At 42.8% G+C, this 19,175-nt stretch overlaps 1 protein-coding gene across 1 annotated transcript in view; it reads right to left on the bottom strand.

Moving 5' to 3' along the window:
* MAP3K5 (mitogen-activated protein kinase kinase kinase 5) overlaps nucleotides 1-19,175 on the bottom strand; it is a 231,163-nt gene that overhangs the window by 18,986 nt on the left and 193,002 nt on the right. The window contains exons 21-25 of the mRNA XM_069598470.1: nucleotides 18,434-18,454; nucleotides 12,831-13,008; nucleotides 12,572-12,740; nucleotides 5,808-5,993; nucleotides 2,033-2,138 (exon numbers count right to left, since the gene is read on the bottom strand). Of these exons, the coding sequence (XP_069454571.1) occupies nucleotides 2,033-2,138; nucleotides 5,808-5,993; nucleotides 12,572-12,740; nucleotides 12,831-13,008; nucleotides 18,434-18,454 (660 nt within the window). The remainder of the gene's footprint in view (nucleotides 1-2,032; nucleotides 2,139-5,807; nucleotides 5,994-12,571; nucleotides 12,741-12,830; nucleotides 13,009-18,433; nucleotides 18,455-19,175) is intronic.

Raw genomic sequence — 19,175 nt, forward strand, 5'->3', positions numbered from 1 at the left:
TTCCTTAGAGCATCACACTAGGTTTCTACCAGCTTTACATTCTTCAGGTTCACATCCAACTGCCAGCCGTTTGTTTCAAAGCCTTGCTAGCGTTTTTTCTAAGTCATGCAAAAGTTTTCACTCTAATTTGTTATAACCAGGTAAAACTCATCTACTGATTGCTTCAACCAATATTTATTGGAAGTCTGTTCATTTCCAGGCAACATGCTGGACAATGTGTTTGACACAGAATAAAAGCTACCCTCTGGTAAGGGAAACAGCCATTAGACAAAACAATAAAAGTAGTTTCTGATTGGGCAAATGTCACCAATGGGAAAACCATTTCCAAGGAGAGAGAGAGACAGGGGTCTACTGTAGACTTTGGGGTCAGTCAGGACTCTCTGAGGGGGCATCTCGTAAAATGAGACCTGAAGACAAACTTACAAGAACACATGGGGAGGTGGCAGGAGGGATGGAGGCGGCAGGTGGGATGGGGTGGGGGGTAGGGGGTGAGGTATGCACCACGTAGGGGAACAACCTATTCAGGGATGTTAGAACTTCTAGTTCCTCCTTTCATAAGAAAGAAATGTTAATCCCTCACCCTGAAACCAGAAAAGGCATTCTGAAAGAAGAGAAGGAACTCCACAACTCAGAAGGGTTTATGATGACTTGAAAGTCTGTGGTTCTGTTTATAAATAACATAAAATTTGAAAGGTTTCATATTTATATTTACCTTATCTTTTTAGATTTCTGTTTTAGAATACTTTATAATACATGTACAAATTAGTACAACAGAACATGTTTCTTTTATTTTAGAACACGTTTCTAATTCATGTAACTGCTGCTACTAAGGCGCTTCAGTCGTGTCCGAATCTATGCGACCCCATAGGCGGCAGCCCACCAGGCGCCGCCGTCCCTGGGATTCTCCAGGCAAGAACACTGGAGTGGGTTGCCATTTCCTTCTCCAATGCATGAAAGTGAAAAGTGAAAGTGAAGTCACTCAGTCGTGTTCGACTCTTCGCGACATCATGGACTGCAGCCTACCAGTCTCCTCCGTCTATGGGATTTTCCAGGCAAGAGTACTGGAGTGGGGTGCCATTGCCTTCTCCCAATTCATATACTTAAATCAATCTATTTCTTTATCTATACACACACACACACACACACACATACATGCAAGGTGGAATAGCTCTGCTTAAAATTTCTATTATGGGTACACTATCAAAACACTTTGGAAGCTTGTCTTAGAACATGAGTGCATCTCTCCCTTTCTCCATAACAGGATTCCCAGGTGGTGCTAGTGGTAAAGAACTCACCTGCCAATGCAGGAGAGGTAAGAGACATAGGTTCAATCCCTGAGTGGAGAAGATCCCCTGGAGGAAGGCACAGTAACCCACTCCAGTATTGTTGCCTGGAGAATCCCATGGACAGAGGACCCTGGCAGGCTATAGTCCGTAGGGTTACAGAGTCAGACATGACTGAAGCAACTTAGTACGCACATTTACTCCCATAACCTGGTTGCATTCATTGAGATACCCTTTGGTATAATATCTCAATGCAAACATAGCTGGCATCTATTTAGACCCGTGATTTCCAAACCTGGCTGTGTATAAAAATGACCTGGATAATCAGATTCCTGAGCTTATCCTCAGCAGATTCTCCCTCAGTCTGGGATGGATCTCTCAAAACTGTAATTTTAAAGAGCTCCTTACATCAATCAATGGGAACCACTGGTAAAGGATGACATGGGAGTGTGTTTTGTAGGTACAGATATCTAAATATTGAAATGCATATGTATTTGGATCTCCTGTATCATTTTCTCTTTGTCTTTATATCCAATGATGATCTTTAAAGAAAAGGAAACAAGTCTTCCTTAGTAAATATTTTGCTCAGAGTACATGCACTAGATAAATATTATTTGGTGGCTTTGAACGATGAAAAAAAAAAGGCTAAGTTGTCTTAAAAGCAGTGAGGAGACATCATAAATGATAGATGAATAGTAATTGAAAATACCAAACACTAAATATTTGCAAAGTAGTTAAGCATTTCTGACCTGGAACCAGAATGGTAATAGCTGTCTGTACCGCCTTTCGGATGATACTGTCTAAAGCAAACATCCAGTGTGGCTTGATGTTATGATTCCGAAGAACTTTATTGACCTGGAGAAAAAGAGTGATATATGGTTTACTTTAATATTTAATTGCAAATAACCTAGCTGATGCAAGCATTCGGATGATATTCTACCAACAATAATAACTAAAAGGTTTCTTCACTCTGAATTGTGAATAATTTATTTATGTCATCAGAAAACAAACGAAAAATTACCACTTCAAAATGAAGTTTGGTGATTCCCATGTAAGCAAGTGAGATATACCACTTCAATGAAAGGCAATCTAGTTAAATGGGAATGTTGCCTCTTTGGGACTCAGTATCTGCGGCTTCTACCTTTTATGATGTCAGCAGATTGGATGGTGGAAGTGATAAAGGAAGGGAAAAAAAAAAAAGAGTCCCACTCCAGTATTCTTGCCTGGAGAATCCCATGGACAGAGGAGCCTGACAGGCTACAGTCCATGAGGTCGCAAAGGGTTGGACATGAATTAAGTGACTCAGCACACACACATGCATCGAGACTATGTATTTCCTTTTTATGCTTAAATGTTATGGCTGCTGTTCAACACAACCAAGCACTTCAGCATAATGTGATGACTTGAAAGTGCCAGTCACCGCTTAAAGGGGGAATATGAGAACACACGTGCTGCCTACAGACCTGCCACGATGCGCGCCTTGTTTTCCACCCCACAATGGCTTATATTTTTTTTTAAGGGGAATAAACTGCCGAACTATTCCAGACGATCTGTTTACATTAAAAATCTTTGTTGTAAGACTATCTTTTTAAAGTGACTCATAATGTTTCACTTATTTACACAGACACTGACACAGATATATGCATTACCTTTCTTTTTAAAAATTATGGTAAAACATGCATTCCATCAAATTTACCATCTTAACTATTTTTAAGTGTACAGCTAAAGTGGCATTTTTAAGTGGCATCAAGTACATTGACACTGTTGTGCTAGTGTGAAATGAAACATTTCCTGCTGTATCACTGGGCAAGAAATTGCACAGCCGTCAGCGATTTCAGGCCTCCTAATGTGACTGAGGGCTCCCAAAACTGTGATCCAGTAGATGCCACCATCCCCAACCATGGCAATTGCTGGTGTAGTGAAGAGATGGGATGCCAGAAGCAGCCATCCACCACACCTGCCATCCCTTATGGTAAAAAAGGAATTAAGGATGTAAAGCATCTAGAAACAGATTTGGCTTCTGATAGCTGAGGTGCCTGTGAAAGGAATGAATTCAGAGAGCCCAGAGGCTTGCCTCTTTCCCTATATAGAAAACACTAAATTCCTTAGCTTGATATCTGGTTTTCCTTACTATTTAACAATAATCTTTGATGTTCAGGTTGCTTGCCCCCTTTGCTGCTAACTTGTATATAGCCTGACTCCCTCTCCTGCCTGCTCTGAGCAGATTTCACAGAGCTACTGAGAGGCTGTCTCCTGGGCTCAGGGTCCTTAACATTCCCACCAAATAAAGTAACTCTCTACTTTCAGGTTGTGGCTCATTTTTTAGTTAACACTATCATCACCATCAGTCATCTCCAGAACTCTTTTCATCTTGCAAAACTGAAACGCTACACCCATTAAACAATGATTCCCCTCTGCCCTCTCCTCCCAGTCCCTGACAACCACCATTCTACTTCCCATTTATGAATATGACTACTCTAAGTGTCTCACACAATGAAAATCGTGCAGTCTTTTTGTGTCTGGCTCATTTCACTTAGTGTAATGTATCAGAACTTCGTTCCTTTTTCAGGTTGATAATATTCCATTGTATGGGTAAGCCATTACCTTTTTATAAATGACTTTTATCATAAGGCTAAGAGAGGTTTATTCAAAATTTGGTTTAACTCCACTAATTTCTGGTTGACCTGGGTCTTTAAGAAAAGACGCTATTTTTCCCAACAGGAGTCTGACTAGAGATCTTAGAGGAAGCTGGGGAGAAGGCGACCTAGCTGTAATCTCACACCAGAAGCTAGAGTTCCAGTGGCTCATTCCTGCCCTTGATCATCTTCATCAAAATCCCCCAGTGTAGATGGCTGTCTGTCTGAGGAATTCCTCAGAGTGGTTGTTCCCAAGGAAGTGGACCATTGCTAGGTTCCCACTTGTTCTAGGAAATCCCTTCAGAATGATTTTGTCCTGGCACTTTCTTAAAGGACTCGCCTGATTATTTGACTAATGTGGGTGCAACAGTTAGTAACTAATACTCTTTCTCTCAAGGGTCCCAAAGAGAAAATGGAGGAGGGGTCCTCTATCACCATGACCAGCTCCTCACAGCCCCTCATTAAACAGTATATTACATCCAGGCCATTCTTTGGGTTCATTCCCATCCTGGACAGTGCAAGTCCATCTGGGACACCTCTAGTCAGAGCAAGAGCAGGTGTGTGTGTGTGTGTGTGTGTGTGTGTGTGCGTGTGTCAGAGCAAGAGCAGGGGTGTAGGTGTGTGTGTGTGTATGTGTGTGACTTGGTCTGTGGCCCAGGATTACAGCTAACCCACTCTCAATCTGAACTCTACTTGCCTATTTGCTTTCCAGCCTCTAGACTGGAAGCCAAATGTGCGAGCAAGTTGCAAACTCACTAAGTTATTTGATTCTATTTGCAGCTGGCTGGGGTTCCCTAGTTACAGAGAAAGTGTGCCTTTAGCATTATATTAGTGACAAGCCTGGCCAGTTGCTCTCATTTGCCATGACGTCAATTGAGTCAGGAGTGTTGCCCTGCCTACGATACAGCATAAGACTGAGCAGCTTGCACAGAGTTCCAGGGAAAACAAGGTCACTAAAGGATTACAATTTAGTTTTAAATCAGGGATCTTTTGATGCGCCAAAGGCAACTGTCAAGACATCTTCTAGGTAGGAGCAATAAACTCATTAGGACTGAGTCAATTTGGAGAATTTACCTAAAATGATGCAAAGTGCTTCCCTATTCAGATGGCCGGCACCTTGGGAACTCTCTTATTTCTGTCTCCCGCAGTCAGTTGTAAGGGCTTCTGGGAGGGACTTCAGGCTTTTTTTGGTACAAGTTCCACAGGCAAGTCTCATTCAAGGATATCACATATGGTTTGAATCAGGCTTCTGGAAAACTGGCTTCAAGTTTGTGTTGCATAGCAACTCGCTATGAGAGCGAGGAACTGTCAGTGATCTCTCACCAGAACCTGTGAATTAATTTTTATCCAATGATGCCCTGTGCTCTAAAGTATATTTTTGGCTAGGGAGTAGTGAATATTTTTTAAACAAGTATGTTTAAAATGTTCTGTTTGGAAAACAGAGCAAGGGGGGAAAAAATTGATCATTCTGATCATTCTGATCTGTACGGTTACATTTTTCCGAGTGACCACTAGATGGCACTTTTCATATATAATAGAAAGCGCAGGACTAAATAGTGCTCTGTTGCTAAAATCATCAAAATAAATAGTGACCAACTACATGATTTCATAAGAACAAAGTGCAGCCATGGGAGATGTCTGTGAGTGTTGTTATTTTCCACGCTGTTCCACTTTATGTGTATCTAACCTGGGGGAGACACCAGATTATATAACAAAGCTAGTGCTTCGAGGCACACAGACAGGCAACCATCTCATACTTACTCATGTTCTAAAGAGAAAAGAATTCATTACAATGATTAAATAAAGAAAAAGCAACAGAGCTTATGTTTTTATCCTATTTTTCTGACTAATTTTAGCTGGGAAAACATGGGTGAAACATCATACTTACAGCATCTTGAAAACCAAAGAGCACCACCTGGACCTGACTGATCCCATGGCTGTCAAAGTCCAGCTCCAGCTTCAGCTTAGACAGGGTGGTGGCTATGATCTTCCGGTCTGTGGACCTCACAAATTCTCTGAGGCTTGTGACGAGAGTTGTGATGTGTTCCCATTTTAGTTTAGGCTCTTCGGCCCCCTGTGAATAGTAACCAACAATCTGTCAGCCCGTCAGACTTTTCTGTACTGGATGTATCAGCCCTGGGCCTGTCGCCCTCACAGCCCCTGTTGAGAACTGAACTTTTTTATACATAGTATCAATAGCTCCCTGCTAAGGGGGAACAGCCATATTTGAACTATGGCTTCTCCACCTGCAAAAAAAAAAAAAAAAAGAAAGGGAAGACCTTGGGAAGGACAGAAACCCACCACATATACTGTCCGACAGCCGTGATGTAGTCAGATGGACAAACAGGGACAGGCAGAGGCTGTGAGATTCCACTTTCAGAAATTTTAATTGGGAGCTAAGGAGCAATTCAGGCAAAGAGCCATAGGATTTCAGGCTCAAAGTCTGCCCAGAGAGAGAAGTCACAAAACAGGGTGAGAGTACATTGAGTTATAAGGAAGCACAAGGAATAGGGTTGAGAATGACGATTGGAAGAGAGAGAAGTAGATGGAAATGGGTGCCCACAGCAACCAAGCCAGAGAAGCACAGACTGCGGGACTTGAAGGCCTTGGAATTACACTCCAGTTTCTGTCTCTGTGAGGCTCCGAGAGACGCTGTGGTTGAACTCAACCTGAGAATCCATGTGTCTGCCTACATGTTCCTAGTCCTTCAAGTGCCCTTGAAAACACATCAATTCTTTGTAATCAAAAGCAGCTAGCATAAGTTGTCTATTTTACACATAGAATCAATACTGTATATGTTTCAATCCCAATCTCCCAATTCATACCACCCTGCCTACCCCCTCAGTATCCATACATTTGTTCTCTAGCTCTGTCTCTATTTCTGCTTTGCAAATAAGGTCGTCTATATCATTTTTCTAGATATATTCATTAATATATGATATTAGTTTTTCTTTTTCTGACCTACTTCACTCATGGAATCCTAAATGGGAGGGAAACTCAAAACGAAGGGGATATATGTACATGTGGGCTTCCCAGGTGGCACAGTAGTAAAGAGTCCACCTGCCTATGCAGGAGATGCAAGAGACTTGGGTTTGATCCCTGGGTTGGGAAGATCCCCTTGAGTAGGAAATGACAACCCACCCAGTATTCTTGCCTGGAGAATCCCATAGACAGAGGAGCCTGGTGGGCTACAGTCCATGGGGTCACAAAGAATCAGACACAACTGAGCATACACATGTATGTATATGTACAGCTGATTAATTCTGCTGTGCAGTAGAAGCTAACATAGTATTGCAAAGCAACTATATTCCAATAAAAATTAATTAACAATAAAAACATATAAAACACTTTGCCATTAAAAAGAGCTTGCTTCAAACTTTATCCTGGAAACCATTCTTCACACCAATAAGGCAATCAGTAATAAGAATGGATCAAATGGATGACTTCACATATTAAAAATTAAATATTTAAACAAATTCCCTTCCTCAAGTTGAACTTCTACTTTGAGCAAGAAACATTATTACTTGAAGGAAACATAGTAGAATGCTATTGATCCTCATTTAAGAAAGAAAGGGATTTTTATTATCCTCATGTCTATCTCGTATTGTGTATTTTGTTACTACATCATTAAAATTAAATTCCTCAACTGGGCTTTGAAAATGACAATTTCTAGGAGTCTGTTAAAATAAAAGAGAAATGCCCCATCAAGTTTGTTCTCTCAATCTATTTTCATTTGGGAGCTCCCTCTCATGTTTATGCTTTGATGAGAAAAGATTATATTGAACAGCTTGAAAGCTATCATTAAGGGAATATTTGAAAATCAGACAGGGAACAATTATAAACTTTGTTTCTTTTCTTGCCACAAACTAAATTACACTCAAAGTAAAGATTCACAGGCAATATCATAAAAACATGAAAATATGTTCGAGAAGAAAAATGTGTGTGCTATTTAGAAATTGGAAGCTTATCTTAGTGAAAAATCAGTTACATGTTTGCCAGCAGTTTAAACAGCAAACATTTTTTGGACATTTACTTTGTTTTCACAACAGAAAAATATGCTTCTGCTGGTTTTTTGATGTCACTGTCCCTGTCCTACAAAGGAACACTATCTACCCTGGGAAATGTTTTTCATCTGGGGAATTTCATCACCTACATAATGGTTATAATAATGGTTGTTTCTGTTCTCAAGCCTGCCTCCCTACGTGTACTCATTAACATGCCTTTATGAACAAGCATCTTAGGTTATCAGGTGAGACTGATTCAGTATCAGAAGGTAGCATCTGACAGTGTGCCTTTCCTGAACACTCGAGAGGACCATCCTAGATTCTCTGGCAAAGGGGCTCTGCCTTCTTTGTCCTTAAACTCCTTCAAAGTGATGAGTGGATTTCAGAAGGATGTTACAGATTGAAAGCGCTTTCATGGGCCACTTTGAGGATCCACACTTCAGTCTTGTCATAAAGGGGCAGGCTTAAATGTGAAGATGTATCTAGAAATATTTAATACAATGAAAATACATTTCCATCTGGTCATAGAAAAAAATCAGATACTAGATAACTGCTTGATAATGATGATATCAACAATAATAGTTAACATTTATGGAATACTCCCTATTATTGTCTCAATGATTCATGATCTTAGTTACTCCCTGTAGCAACCCTTTGCTACGGTGACTAACCCCATTGTTTCCTCAATTTTATGGATTAGGAAATTCAGCCTGAGAGAGGTTAACTCACTTGCTCAAATCACATAGCCTTTAAGTGGTAGAATCAGGCCTCAGAGTCAAGTTGAGGCTGAACCCAAGCTCCTAATCATTACCTTCTACTGCCTCAATTAGCTGTCTGAACCAGCAGTAAACCTGGGTGGGGACCTGCTCTATTGCAAGATCACCACAGGATGCCCCAGGAAAGGATTCACAGCGTCTGCAGCAGTCACCATCAACAGGACCCTATCTCTCACTTAACAACTCTGGATTTACTAAGCCACTGTGACTAGCAGTTTCTGGTCAGAATCATACTGGTCACTTCATACTGGTGCACTGAGGCAAGCCCTCTGACAGTCGCTTTTAAGCTTTTCTTTCCTTTTTTAGAAAACATTCAAGCATTCTTAAATCACTAGGAAGTCACAAACACTTGAATAGGATTGAAGTGAAGTGAAGTGAAGTTGCTCAGTCATGTCCGACTCTTTGCGACCCCATGGACTGTAGCCTACCAGGCTCCTCCCATGGGATTTTCCAGGCAAGAGTACTGGAGTGGGTTGCCATTTCCTTCTCCAGAGGATTTTCCCCACCCAGGGATCGAACCCAGGTCTCCTGCATTGTAGGCAGACACTTTACTGTCTGAGCCACCAGGGAAGCCTTGAATAGGATTAACCAACTCCAAAACTTAGGAATTTCAGCACAGTCATGGAAGCAGTCTCCTGCTAGGCTCTCTGCTGAGGGCTGAGACCATGACATGAATCAGACAGACAAAGAAAACCCCCAAACAAGCAGACACTTTTCTGTATTAGGAAAGCACACCCACAGGGAATGATTATGAGATCTAAGCAATCACTGGTTCTGTGTCCTGACCTAAATCAGAAGCCTACACGCCACAGCGGGCTACTGGTGATTCCTTCTCCCAAACCCAAACCCCAACCCCGTCCCCTCCCCTGCTGCCTGTTTCTCCCAGGACTTGTCACCCTCTGGCGTAGCAGGAGGGAGAGCAGTATAGCAGGAGGGAGAGCAGGGTCTGTGCTCCTTAGAGCCAGACTGCCTGGGTCCAAATCCTTACTCCATCGCTTAGCGTTGTGTGGCTTCTGTGAATTACTCAGCGCCTCTGTGCCTCCTCTGTGCAAAATGAGGAGACTCACAGAACTACTGCTGCAGGACTGTGGTCACAGGAATTGAGTGAGTAGAGACACAGGAACTACTAAGAACAATATCTGGCCCATAGAAAGTATTTGCTATTATTACTATATATTTGTGTTTCCCTGGTGTCTCAGATGGTAAAGAATCCACCTGCAATGTGGGAGACCTGGGTTCAATCCCTGGGCTGGGAAGTTCCCCTAGAGGAGGGCATGGCAACCCACTCCAGTATTCTTGCCTGGAGAATCCCCATGGACAGAGGAGCCTGGCAGGCTACAGTCCAAGGGGTTGCAAAGAGTTGGACATGACTGAGCGACTAAGCATACACACACACACACACACATATTTAACATAGATAGTAACACATATGTAACATACATAGTATATAATAACATTTAACTATATATTTAACTACTATATATTCAGCTATGTGCTTACTATATTTTCATTGCTTTTCTTGCTCCACAAGAATGTCAGCTTCAATGGGATGCATCCATTTTTCCCCATTTTGTTCATTCTAGTGTCCTAGCATACCTAGCACATAGATGGGGGGATGCCTGGCATATAGAAGATGCTCAGTAAATATTTGTTGAATGAATGGCCTCCAATTACTGCACAGTTGCTCCTTCTATCTAAACTTGGTTCTGCTTCTTTATCTTACACCATCTGATTCTCAGTCCTTGAATGACCACAGTGAGCAGATGGAAAGGCACAAGTGACTGCTATGGGTTCCAAACTACTCCCATCTCAGCCACATCTCCAGATTCCTTTGTGGTATTCTCAGCACTTATTCCACTTCCAATTCAGAACTTGGCTGTCGCTCACCCAGGGCACCTCCTTTCAGGGCCTCAGAGTCCCTGCTTACTCCATACAGCTTCCCTTTAGGACTCAAGTCAGAAGTTTTCCTAGAACACATAGATGTCAGTTCTCCCTGTACCCAGAGACCCTGATGACACACACATGGTGTTTCAGCTCCTCCTATGGAATCTAAAGACATGAATATTAGAGAATTCCTAAGGTGATGGAACCAGCAGAGAAACTTTGAGGGCTTCTCAAGATAAAGACAAGCAGGGACTATATAGCAAGAGCCAAGAAAGAGACAGACTGGCTTCATTTACATTCCAATAAAAGCTGAGACCAGGTAAAGTGCTGGACTGAGATGGAAACTTGATCCAATCCTTCCAGCTTCACCCTTTTTGTAGCTATTCTAGGACTGAGGGAGGAGAGAAATTACATGTCATCATGGTGATCATGCAAGACAGGTGGTTGCCACAGGTGCTGAAGTAGGTTCACAAGCCCCTGACACCCACAGAACTAAAAGAGGATGCAAGTGTCATGTCTGGGCCAAGTATGTCTGGGGAGTTTTATCCTCAAGAGGAGGCCTGAGCCTCTGCTCTGGGCAAGCAGGCATCACTTGCAGAGTAGAGGTGGTGGAAACCCTGTTTCTACTAGGACAGAGTTGGGAGGGCATTCGTCCTCATTTCTATAAGCAGAATCCCAGGGAATACATTTTTCCAGGTATTAGGGATAAAACTGTGTCATTTCTCCCATCCCCCAATTCATGTGTTGAAGTCCTAACCCCTCAAGGTGACTGTATTTGGAGACAGGGTATTCAGGAGATAACTAAGGTTGAGATCATAAGGGTGGGGCCCTAATCCAACAGGATTAGTGCTCTTGTAAGACAAAGAAGAGACACGAGAGGCACACAGAGAAAAAAGGGCAGGTGAGGACACAGAAACAAAGTGGCCACCTGAAAGCCTAGAAGAGAGGCCTCAGGAGAAACCAAAGCTGCCAACACCTCAGTTTTAGACTTTCAGCTTCCAGAACCGTGAGAGAGAAAAATTTCCTGTTGTTCAAGCTACTGAGTCTAAGGTATTTTGTTACAGCAGCTCAGCAAACAAATATACCAGGGAACAGAGTTTGCCCAACTTTTTTTTTTTTTTTTTTTTTGTAGCATGTATGGCCTCTTACCACCATAGATAATTTACTTACTATTGCCTATCTCCCTATACTTGACTGGAGCCCTCCAAGCACAGGGGTCTCTGTTGAGTAAGTGAGGTTTCCAAAATGCTCAGAGGAGCCAATGGCAGGTGGCCTCATGCTAATGGCGGGTAGCAACTCACATGTCTCAGTGGATGTTTACTGTCTAAATGAATAAATGAAAGAACAGCGAAAAGATTTGCAGGGACCCACCAGAACTTCACCAGCATTTTGCTTCTGACTTAAAAATAAGTGAAAAGTGAAAGTGTCAGTCGCTCAGTTGTGTCTGACTCCTTGCAGTTCCACGGACTGGAGCCTGCTAGGTTCCTCTGTCCAAGTAATTCTCCAGGCAAGAATACTGGAGTGGGTTCCCATTCCCCTCTCCCGGGGATTGTCCCAACCCAGGGACTGAACCAGGTCTCTAACATTGCAGGTGGATTCTTTACCATCTGAGCCACCAGGGAAGCCTGACGTAAAAACAGCTTTTGTTCTACAACACAGTTTCTGTGTTAGGGATTCTGCCTGCCCACCATAGTAGGTTTGTTTTATCATCAGGAGGTGGAAACTTCTTCATGTCTTCACATCATCTGAGACGGTTCCAGGTGGATTTCTCTGGTGGTCCAGTGGCTAGGACTCTACCTTCCAGTGCACGGGACGTGGGTTCAATCCCTGGTTGGGTAACTAAAATTCCACATGCTGAGGGGCAACTAAACCCATGTGCCACAACTAGAGAAAAAGGCCCCAGCGCCACAACAAAGAGTCAGCACAGTCCAAAAAAAAAAAAAAAAAGAGTCAACTCTGGGGAAATGAAGTCTCTTAAGTGCTTTTACCTGAGCCAAGGATTCCATTAAGTTTCTCACAACTTTGTCCTGGTCTTCCGTCAGAATCCTGTGAAGCGTGGCCCGTCTCTCACTGTCCTTCCTCAGCATAAAGAATCCAGAATCTTTTTCTTCTGGAGAAGGTGGAGCACTGTGGTCTTCAAAATTTTCATCAGGGATGCTGCAATAATTTAGGCAGCAGATATTACCATCTCCATGATCAAATGACACCCAACATACATCCCTCACCCAAACTAAGTCAGGTCTTTACCCCAGAAACAACGTCCGTATGCCTTTGACATCCTTTTCTCCACAGGACTTGGCTCTTGTTTTGAAAGAGAAGGGGTCCACCTTTAACTCTGTGTCGGGGGAAACTGAGCCGTACTCGCTGCTGCTGCTTGTGTCCTCCACCAGGACTGGCACTGGCAAGGAGATACTCCTGAGGTACTCTGCGTGTCACAAGATGGGGAATGAGATGAGTAAGGTTTCTAGAAATGTGCACACACCAACATGAGACAGCAAGGCTACTTGTCAAGTGTCTCGTTCCAGTGAGCAGCCAAACTATGCAACATAAGGGGCTGGTCTTGGGACCATGGTTCCTCAGAGTAATCCATGCAGGGAGTCAGGAGGAAAAGGCCTCCTAGGCCCTGAAAGAACTATCTCACGGGCGTGAAACTGGAGGAAGCACCAGGCCCAGCAGTTCTGGGTTCTCAGCCCTTTGTTTTTACTGTCCACCTATTAAGAGTTTAGAAAAAAAAAAAAAGAGTTTAGGAGCTTCCCAGGTGGTTCAGTAGTAAACGATTTGCTTGCCAATGCGGGAGATGCAAGAGATGCGGGTTCGATCCCTGGGTGGAGAAGATCCCCTGGAGAAGGGCATGGCAACCCACCCCAGTATTCTTGCCTGGAGAATCCCATGGACAGAGGAGCCTGGCAGGCTACAGTCCAAAGAGTTAGACACGACTGAGCACACACATAGCCACTAGAATTTACGAAGGTCATTTGTGAGGCTTAGTTTTTCACATGTATAAAATAAAGGACCAGATTCATAACTGATAAACTGTGTTCCTTAGAAGTTTAAGATCCACCTAGTTCTCGGGGCTGCCTTGGTGGGGTGAGTGGGTAGATTTCTGTGATCCTAGAACATAGGTTCTAACCCTGTTTTACCTAACACAAATATGCTCCTTCAGTCATATATCAGAGATCTGCTTCAGTTCAGTTCAGTCATTCAGTGTTTGACTGAGTCAGACCACAGGGACTATAGCACATCAGGCCTCCCTGTCCATCACCAACTCCCAGAGCTTGCTCAAACTCATGTCCAGCAACTCAGTGATGCCATCCAACCATCTTACCCTCTGTTGTCCCCTTCTCCCCCTGCCTTCAATCTTTCCATTACAGTCTTTTTCAATGATCAGTTCTTCACATCAGGTGGCCAAAGTATTGGAGCTTCAGCTTCAGCATCAGTCCTTCCAATGAATATTCAGGACTGATTTCTTTTAGGATTGACTGGATTCATCTCCTTGCAGTCCAATTTGTTAACATCAGGAATTCAGTTCAGTTAAGTCGCTCAGTTGTGTCTGACTCCTTGCGACCCCATGGACTGTAGCACAGCAGGCTTCCCTGTCCATCACCAAGCTCCATCCCGGAGCTTACTCAAACTCAAGTCCATCGAGTTGGTGATGGCATCCAACCATCTCATCCTCTGTCTCCCCTTCTCCTCCCATCTTCAATCTTTCCCAGCATCAGGGTCTTTTCCAGTGAGTTAGTTCTTCAAGTCAGGTGGCCAAATTATTGGAGTTTCAGCTTCAGTATTAGTCCTTCCAATGAATATTCAGGAATGATTTCCTTAAGGGTTGATTGGTTGGATCTCCTTGAAGTTCAAGGGACTCTCAAGAGTCTTCTTCAACACCACTGTTCAAAAGCATCAATTCCTCAGCACTCAGCTTTCTTTATAGTCCAATTCTCACATCCATACATGACTACTGGAAAAACCATAGCTTTGACTAGATAGACCTTTGTTGGCAAAGTAATGTCTCTGCTTTTTATAAGCTGTCTAGGTTGGTCATAGTTTTTCTTCCAAGGAGCAAGCATCTTTTAATTTCATGGCTGCAGTCACCATCTGAAGTGATTTTGGAGCCCCCTAAAATAAAGTCATTCACTGTTTCCATTGTTTCCTCATCTATTTGCCATGAAGTGATGGGACCGGATGCCATGATCTAAGTTTTCGGAATGATGAGTTTTATGCCAACTTTTTCACTCTCCTCTTTCATTTTCATCAAGAGGCTCTTTAGTTCTTCGCTTTCTGCCATAAGGGTGGCGTCATCTGCATATCTGAGGTTATTGATATTTCTCCAGGCAATCTTGATTCCAGCTTGGGCTTCATCCAGCCTGGCATTTCTCATGATGTACTCTGCATATAAGTTAAATAAGCACGGTGACAATATACAGCCGTGACGTACTCCTTTCCTTGTCTGGAACCAGTCTGTTGTTACATGTCTGGTTCTGCTGTTTTTTGACCTGCATACAGGTTTTTCAGGAGGCAGGTCAAGTGGTCTGGTATTCCCATCTCTTTCAGAATTTTCTACAGTTTGTTGTGATCCACACAGTCAAAGCCTTTGGCGTAGTCAATAAAGCAGAAATAGATGTTTTTCTGGAACTCTCTTCCTTTTTTGATGATCCAGTGGATGTTGGGAAATTGATCTCTGGTTCCTCTGCCTTTTCTAAAACCAGCTTGAACATCTGGAAGTTCACAGTCCATGTATTGTTGAAGCCTGGCTTGGATAATTTTGAGCATTACTTTGCTAGCATGTGAGATGAGTGCAATTGTGCAGTAGTTTGAACATTCTTTGGCATTGCCTTTCTTTGGGACTGGAATGAAAACTGACCTTTTCCAGTCCTGTGGCCACTGCCGAGTTTTCCAACTTTGCTGGCATATTGAGTGCAGCACTTTCACAGCATCATCTTTTAGGATTTGAAATAGCTCAACTGGAATTCCATCACCTCCACTAGCTTTGTTCGTAGTGATGCTTCCTAAGGCCCACTTGACTTCACACTCCAGGATGTCTGGCTCTAGGTGAGTGATCACACCATCATGGTTATCTGGGTCATGAAGATCTTTTTTATATAGTTCTTCTGTGTATTCTTGCCAACTCTTCTTAATATCTGCTGCTTCTGTTAGGTCCATACCATTTCTGTCCTTTATCGAGCCCATCTTTGCATGAAATGTTCCCTTGGTATCTCTAATTTTCTTAAAGAGATCTCTAGTCTTTCCCATTCTATTGTTTTCCTCTATTTCTTTGCAGTAATCACTGAGGAAGGCTTTCTTATCTCTCCTTGCTATTCTTTGGAACTCTGAATTCAAATGGGTATATCTTTCCTTTTCTCCTTTGCCTTTACCTTCTCTTCTTTTCTCAGCTATTTGTAAGGCCTCCTCAGACAACCATTCTGCCTTTTTGCATTTCTTTTTCTTGGGGATGGTCTTGATCACTGTCTCCTGTACAATGTCATGAACCTCCATCCATAGTTCTTCAGGCACTTTATCAGATCTAATCCCTTGAATCTATTTGTCACTTTAAGCTCTGCTTAAGGATTCATAATTTTTTAAAAAGCAGTTCTTTGCTAAACACATATTTTGGAAACCAATAGAACAGATGACCTCTTAGGTCTTTCCCAGTTCTCAGATGTTATAATTCTATAACAAACACAAGCTTTTATTTTATTTTGATGGAGTCTGAACTGACACAATAGGAGGTACCTAGTTTTCATCAAACACTGGTTTCCAAATAAGTAATTTTTGTCAGAAACATCTCTATCAAGCAGATCAATGTCTCAAGCCAAGGAGGCAGAACAGAAAGGGATGAGTCACTGCAAATAACAAAAAAATCCAGAGAACTGTGGAGGCCTGGGAGATGTTCTGAGGGAGGAAGATAGGGAGTTTTTAGGGAAAGAATAGGGGACTTCTGGACTGTGGTCTACAATACTAAACAAGCCACTGGGCATGGGCAGGCCAGAGCAAGAAGAGCCCCGCAGTAATAGTCATAATAACCACCTTAAGGCAGTTGCTAAGCTTCTCACATGTGTGACTGTATTTTAATTGTCGCAAAGCCCCATGGGCAGTTTGTCTAACTGAACTCACTGGACAGATGAAGTGACTAAGGTTAAGTCATTTCCAGGGTCACCTAGTTAAGGCATGAACCCAGCTCTGACTCCAATGCCCATTCTCTTTTTGCTGACTCTACAAAATCTTAAGATTCGAAAATACCTTAAGTAAAAGACTGTAAAGCCAGAGCTGAGTCCCAGATGCTCTTGAGTCACCCTGAGTGCAGAGTGGGGAGGGTGTGTGGGAAAGGTGACAGAGCGGTCAGCAGATGGACACCTTCCACCTCAGGCTCGCTCTAAGGCACATGCTCACTGAGAGGGCTTGTGGGCAGAACTGTCGGCTTAAATTCCCTCTCACTAGTTGTCTCTTGCCAAGTGTGTATAGTTGAGTTCACATAATTTAAATGTACGCGTGATGAGACTCTGCTTCCTGCAACAAAAACCTACCCATGTGGAAGGGATGAAGCAATCATGGATTGAGCTTCTGGGCATGGCTCCAGCTTCTTTCGGTATATATTTTTTATTTTGTTCTCAGAAGCAAATCTGTGCAGTAGGTATGGTTCCCAGCACAGAATGCCTGATGAAACAAGTAAATTCCTGCGTTGGCATGTTTTTAGAAAGTGGCTCAGTTGGCATCAGAATTGGCTTCCGCTTAAGTGCAAAGTGAATCGACGTCTGCTGGAGTCCAAAGTCAGGGCCCATTTTATGACATCAAAAACCAGGTGGCGGGGAGGCTGCTGAGTGCCCCGGGGTCCTCCTTGTGAAATGCAGTAACTGTGGAGAAGGGAGGAAAAGAGGGGCTTCTCTTCACAGAGTTCTTCTTGACTCTAAGAATTGAGGGGGGAAAACTGGAGAGGCTGTGGCCAAGAAACCCCGATTACCGGGCTTCTTCTCTGGGCTGACTGGCTTTGAGGCACCCAAGGAACCTGCAAAACTCTACCCTCAGCCAGTGAAAGAACGCACAGGGCACTCACAAGGAACACTGAACCCCATGTCTATTTGATCAACAGCTCATCCAACTTAGGAAAATCCCAAACATAGTCATTTCTTTCCTATGCCTTGAAATGCATCACTTGATCTTCCTAGAGCAGAAAACCTTCCTAGTTATGATCTGCAAAGCCTAATACTGAAAATCAAAAACACATCTAGTCCTGACCAGCTAAAATCAGAGGAAAATAGGACACCAAAAATGACAGGGAAAGGTGTCCGGCATTAAAATTTTCCACAAGAAAAGAGTTAGGTGGCCAGCTAGCTCTCAGGTAAGAAAGCATGTGTGCAGGCTAAGTCGCTTCAGTTGTGCCCAACTCTTTGTAACCTTATGGACTACAGCCCCCAGGCTCCTCTGTCTATGGGATTCTCCAGGCAAGAATACTGGAGTGGGTTGCCATGCGCTCCTCCAGGGGATCTTCCCGACCCAGGGATGGAACCCACATCTCTTTCATCTCTTGCATTGGCAGGGGGTTCTTTACCGCTAGCACCACCTGGGAAATCCCTAAGAAAGCATGGACTCCTCTCAAATTGAAGATTTCAAAACAGAGTCCCCATCCTGCATTTAGGAAGGAACAAAAGAAGCCTGTTTTATGAGGGAGAAAGTTAAGAGGTTTCTGAAAGAATGAACCCAGTCAGACTTGCAACCACACATCCTTTGTACCCAGGAGCCCCCTATCCTTACCCCATGTAAGCAAAGAGCAGAGGATGAAGCTCTTCGATAGGAAATCTAGAGCTTATTTCATGATGTACCAAGCTTCAGCCCAAAGGACAACATAAAAATAAACTCACCATTCGATCCAGCTGAAAGAGCTGTGGAAAGAAGAGTAAACACAGCAAAATAAGCATGCATGTGGTTTGTTATTAAACTGAGAAGTCAACAAAAAGTGAAGTGAATGCTGGAAATGGGATTGATGTCCGTTCCAAACATTCACTCTGCCCATCTCATCCCACATAGACACCAAAAATGCTAACAACAAGTGAATCACTTACTTTTTTCCTTTCTGAAATGAGTTATGGAAACTATTGCAAGAAGCCAATTTACATTTTTACAGTGCTATTTTATTGTAACTGAAAATCTTCTCTTTCTTTTTTTTCTTTTTTTTGGGGGGGGCGGTGGTTAATTATTTGGAATGGTAGTCTCTAAAAGGCAATTGGTGTTTTGGATCATCTAAAATTAAAAGAACATATTATCCAGATGGTTTGGAAGTTTAACAGTTCTCTAATAGCCCTGTAGTCAATCAATGGTAATTTGGAGTTTCAGTTTGAAGAAACTACCTTCTACCCCTCTGTACTTTAATCTTTGTATCAGCAATGCTAATATATAGATGCTGATATACTAATCCCCTACATCCATGTGATGGAAGATTATTATGTGTGAGGCCCTAGTATTTGTGAAATTGATGCTAACACAGCTTCTAGAGGCCAGTTTTCGGTGATACCTTTAAACAAATCAGCTCACCTCTGGAAAAATCTTCCATTTTGAAAACTTTAGTATTTACAGACTCTGACCTATACCCCCTTTGATGCAATC

This window comes from Ovis canadensis, chromosome 8 (assembly GCF_042477335.2).
Source record: "Ovis canadensis isolate MfBH-ARS-UI-01 breed Bighorn chromosome 8, ARS-UI_OviCan_v2, whole genome shotgun sequence".
Classification (NCBI taxonomy): Eukaryota; Metazoa; Chordata; class Mammalia; order Artiodactyla; family Bovidae; genus Ovis; species Ovis canadensis.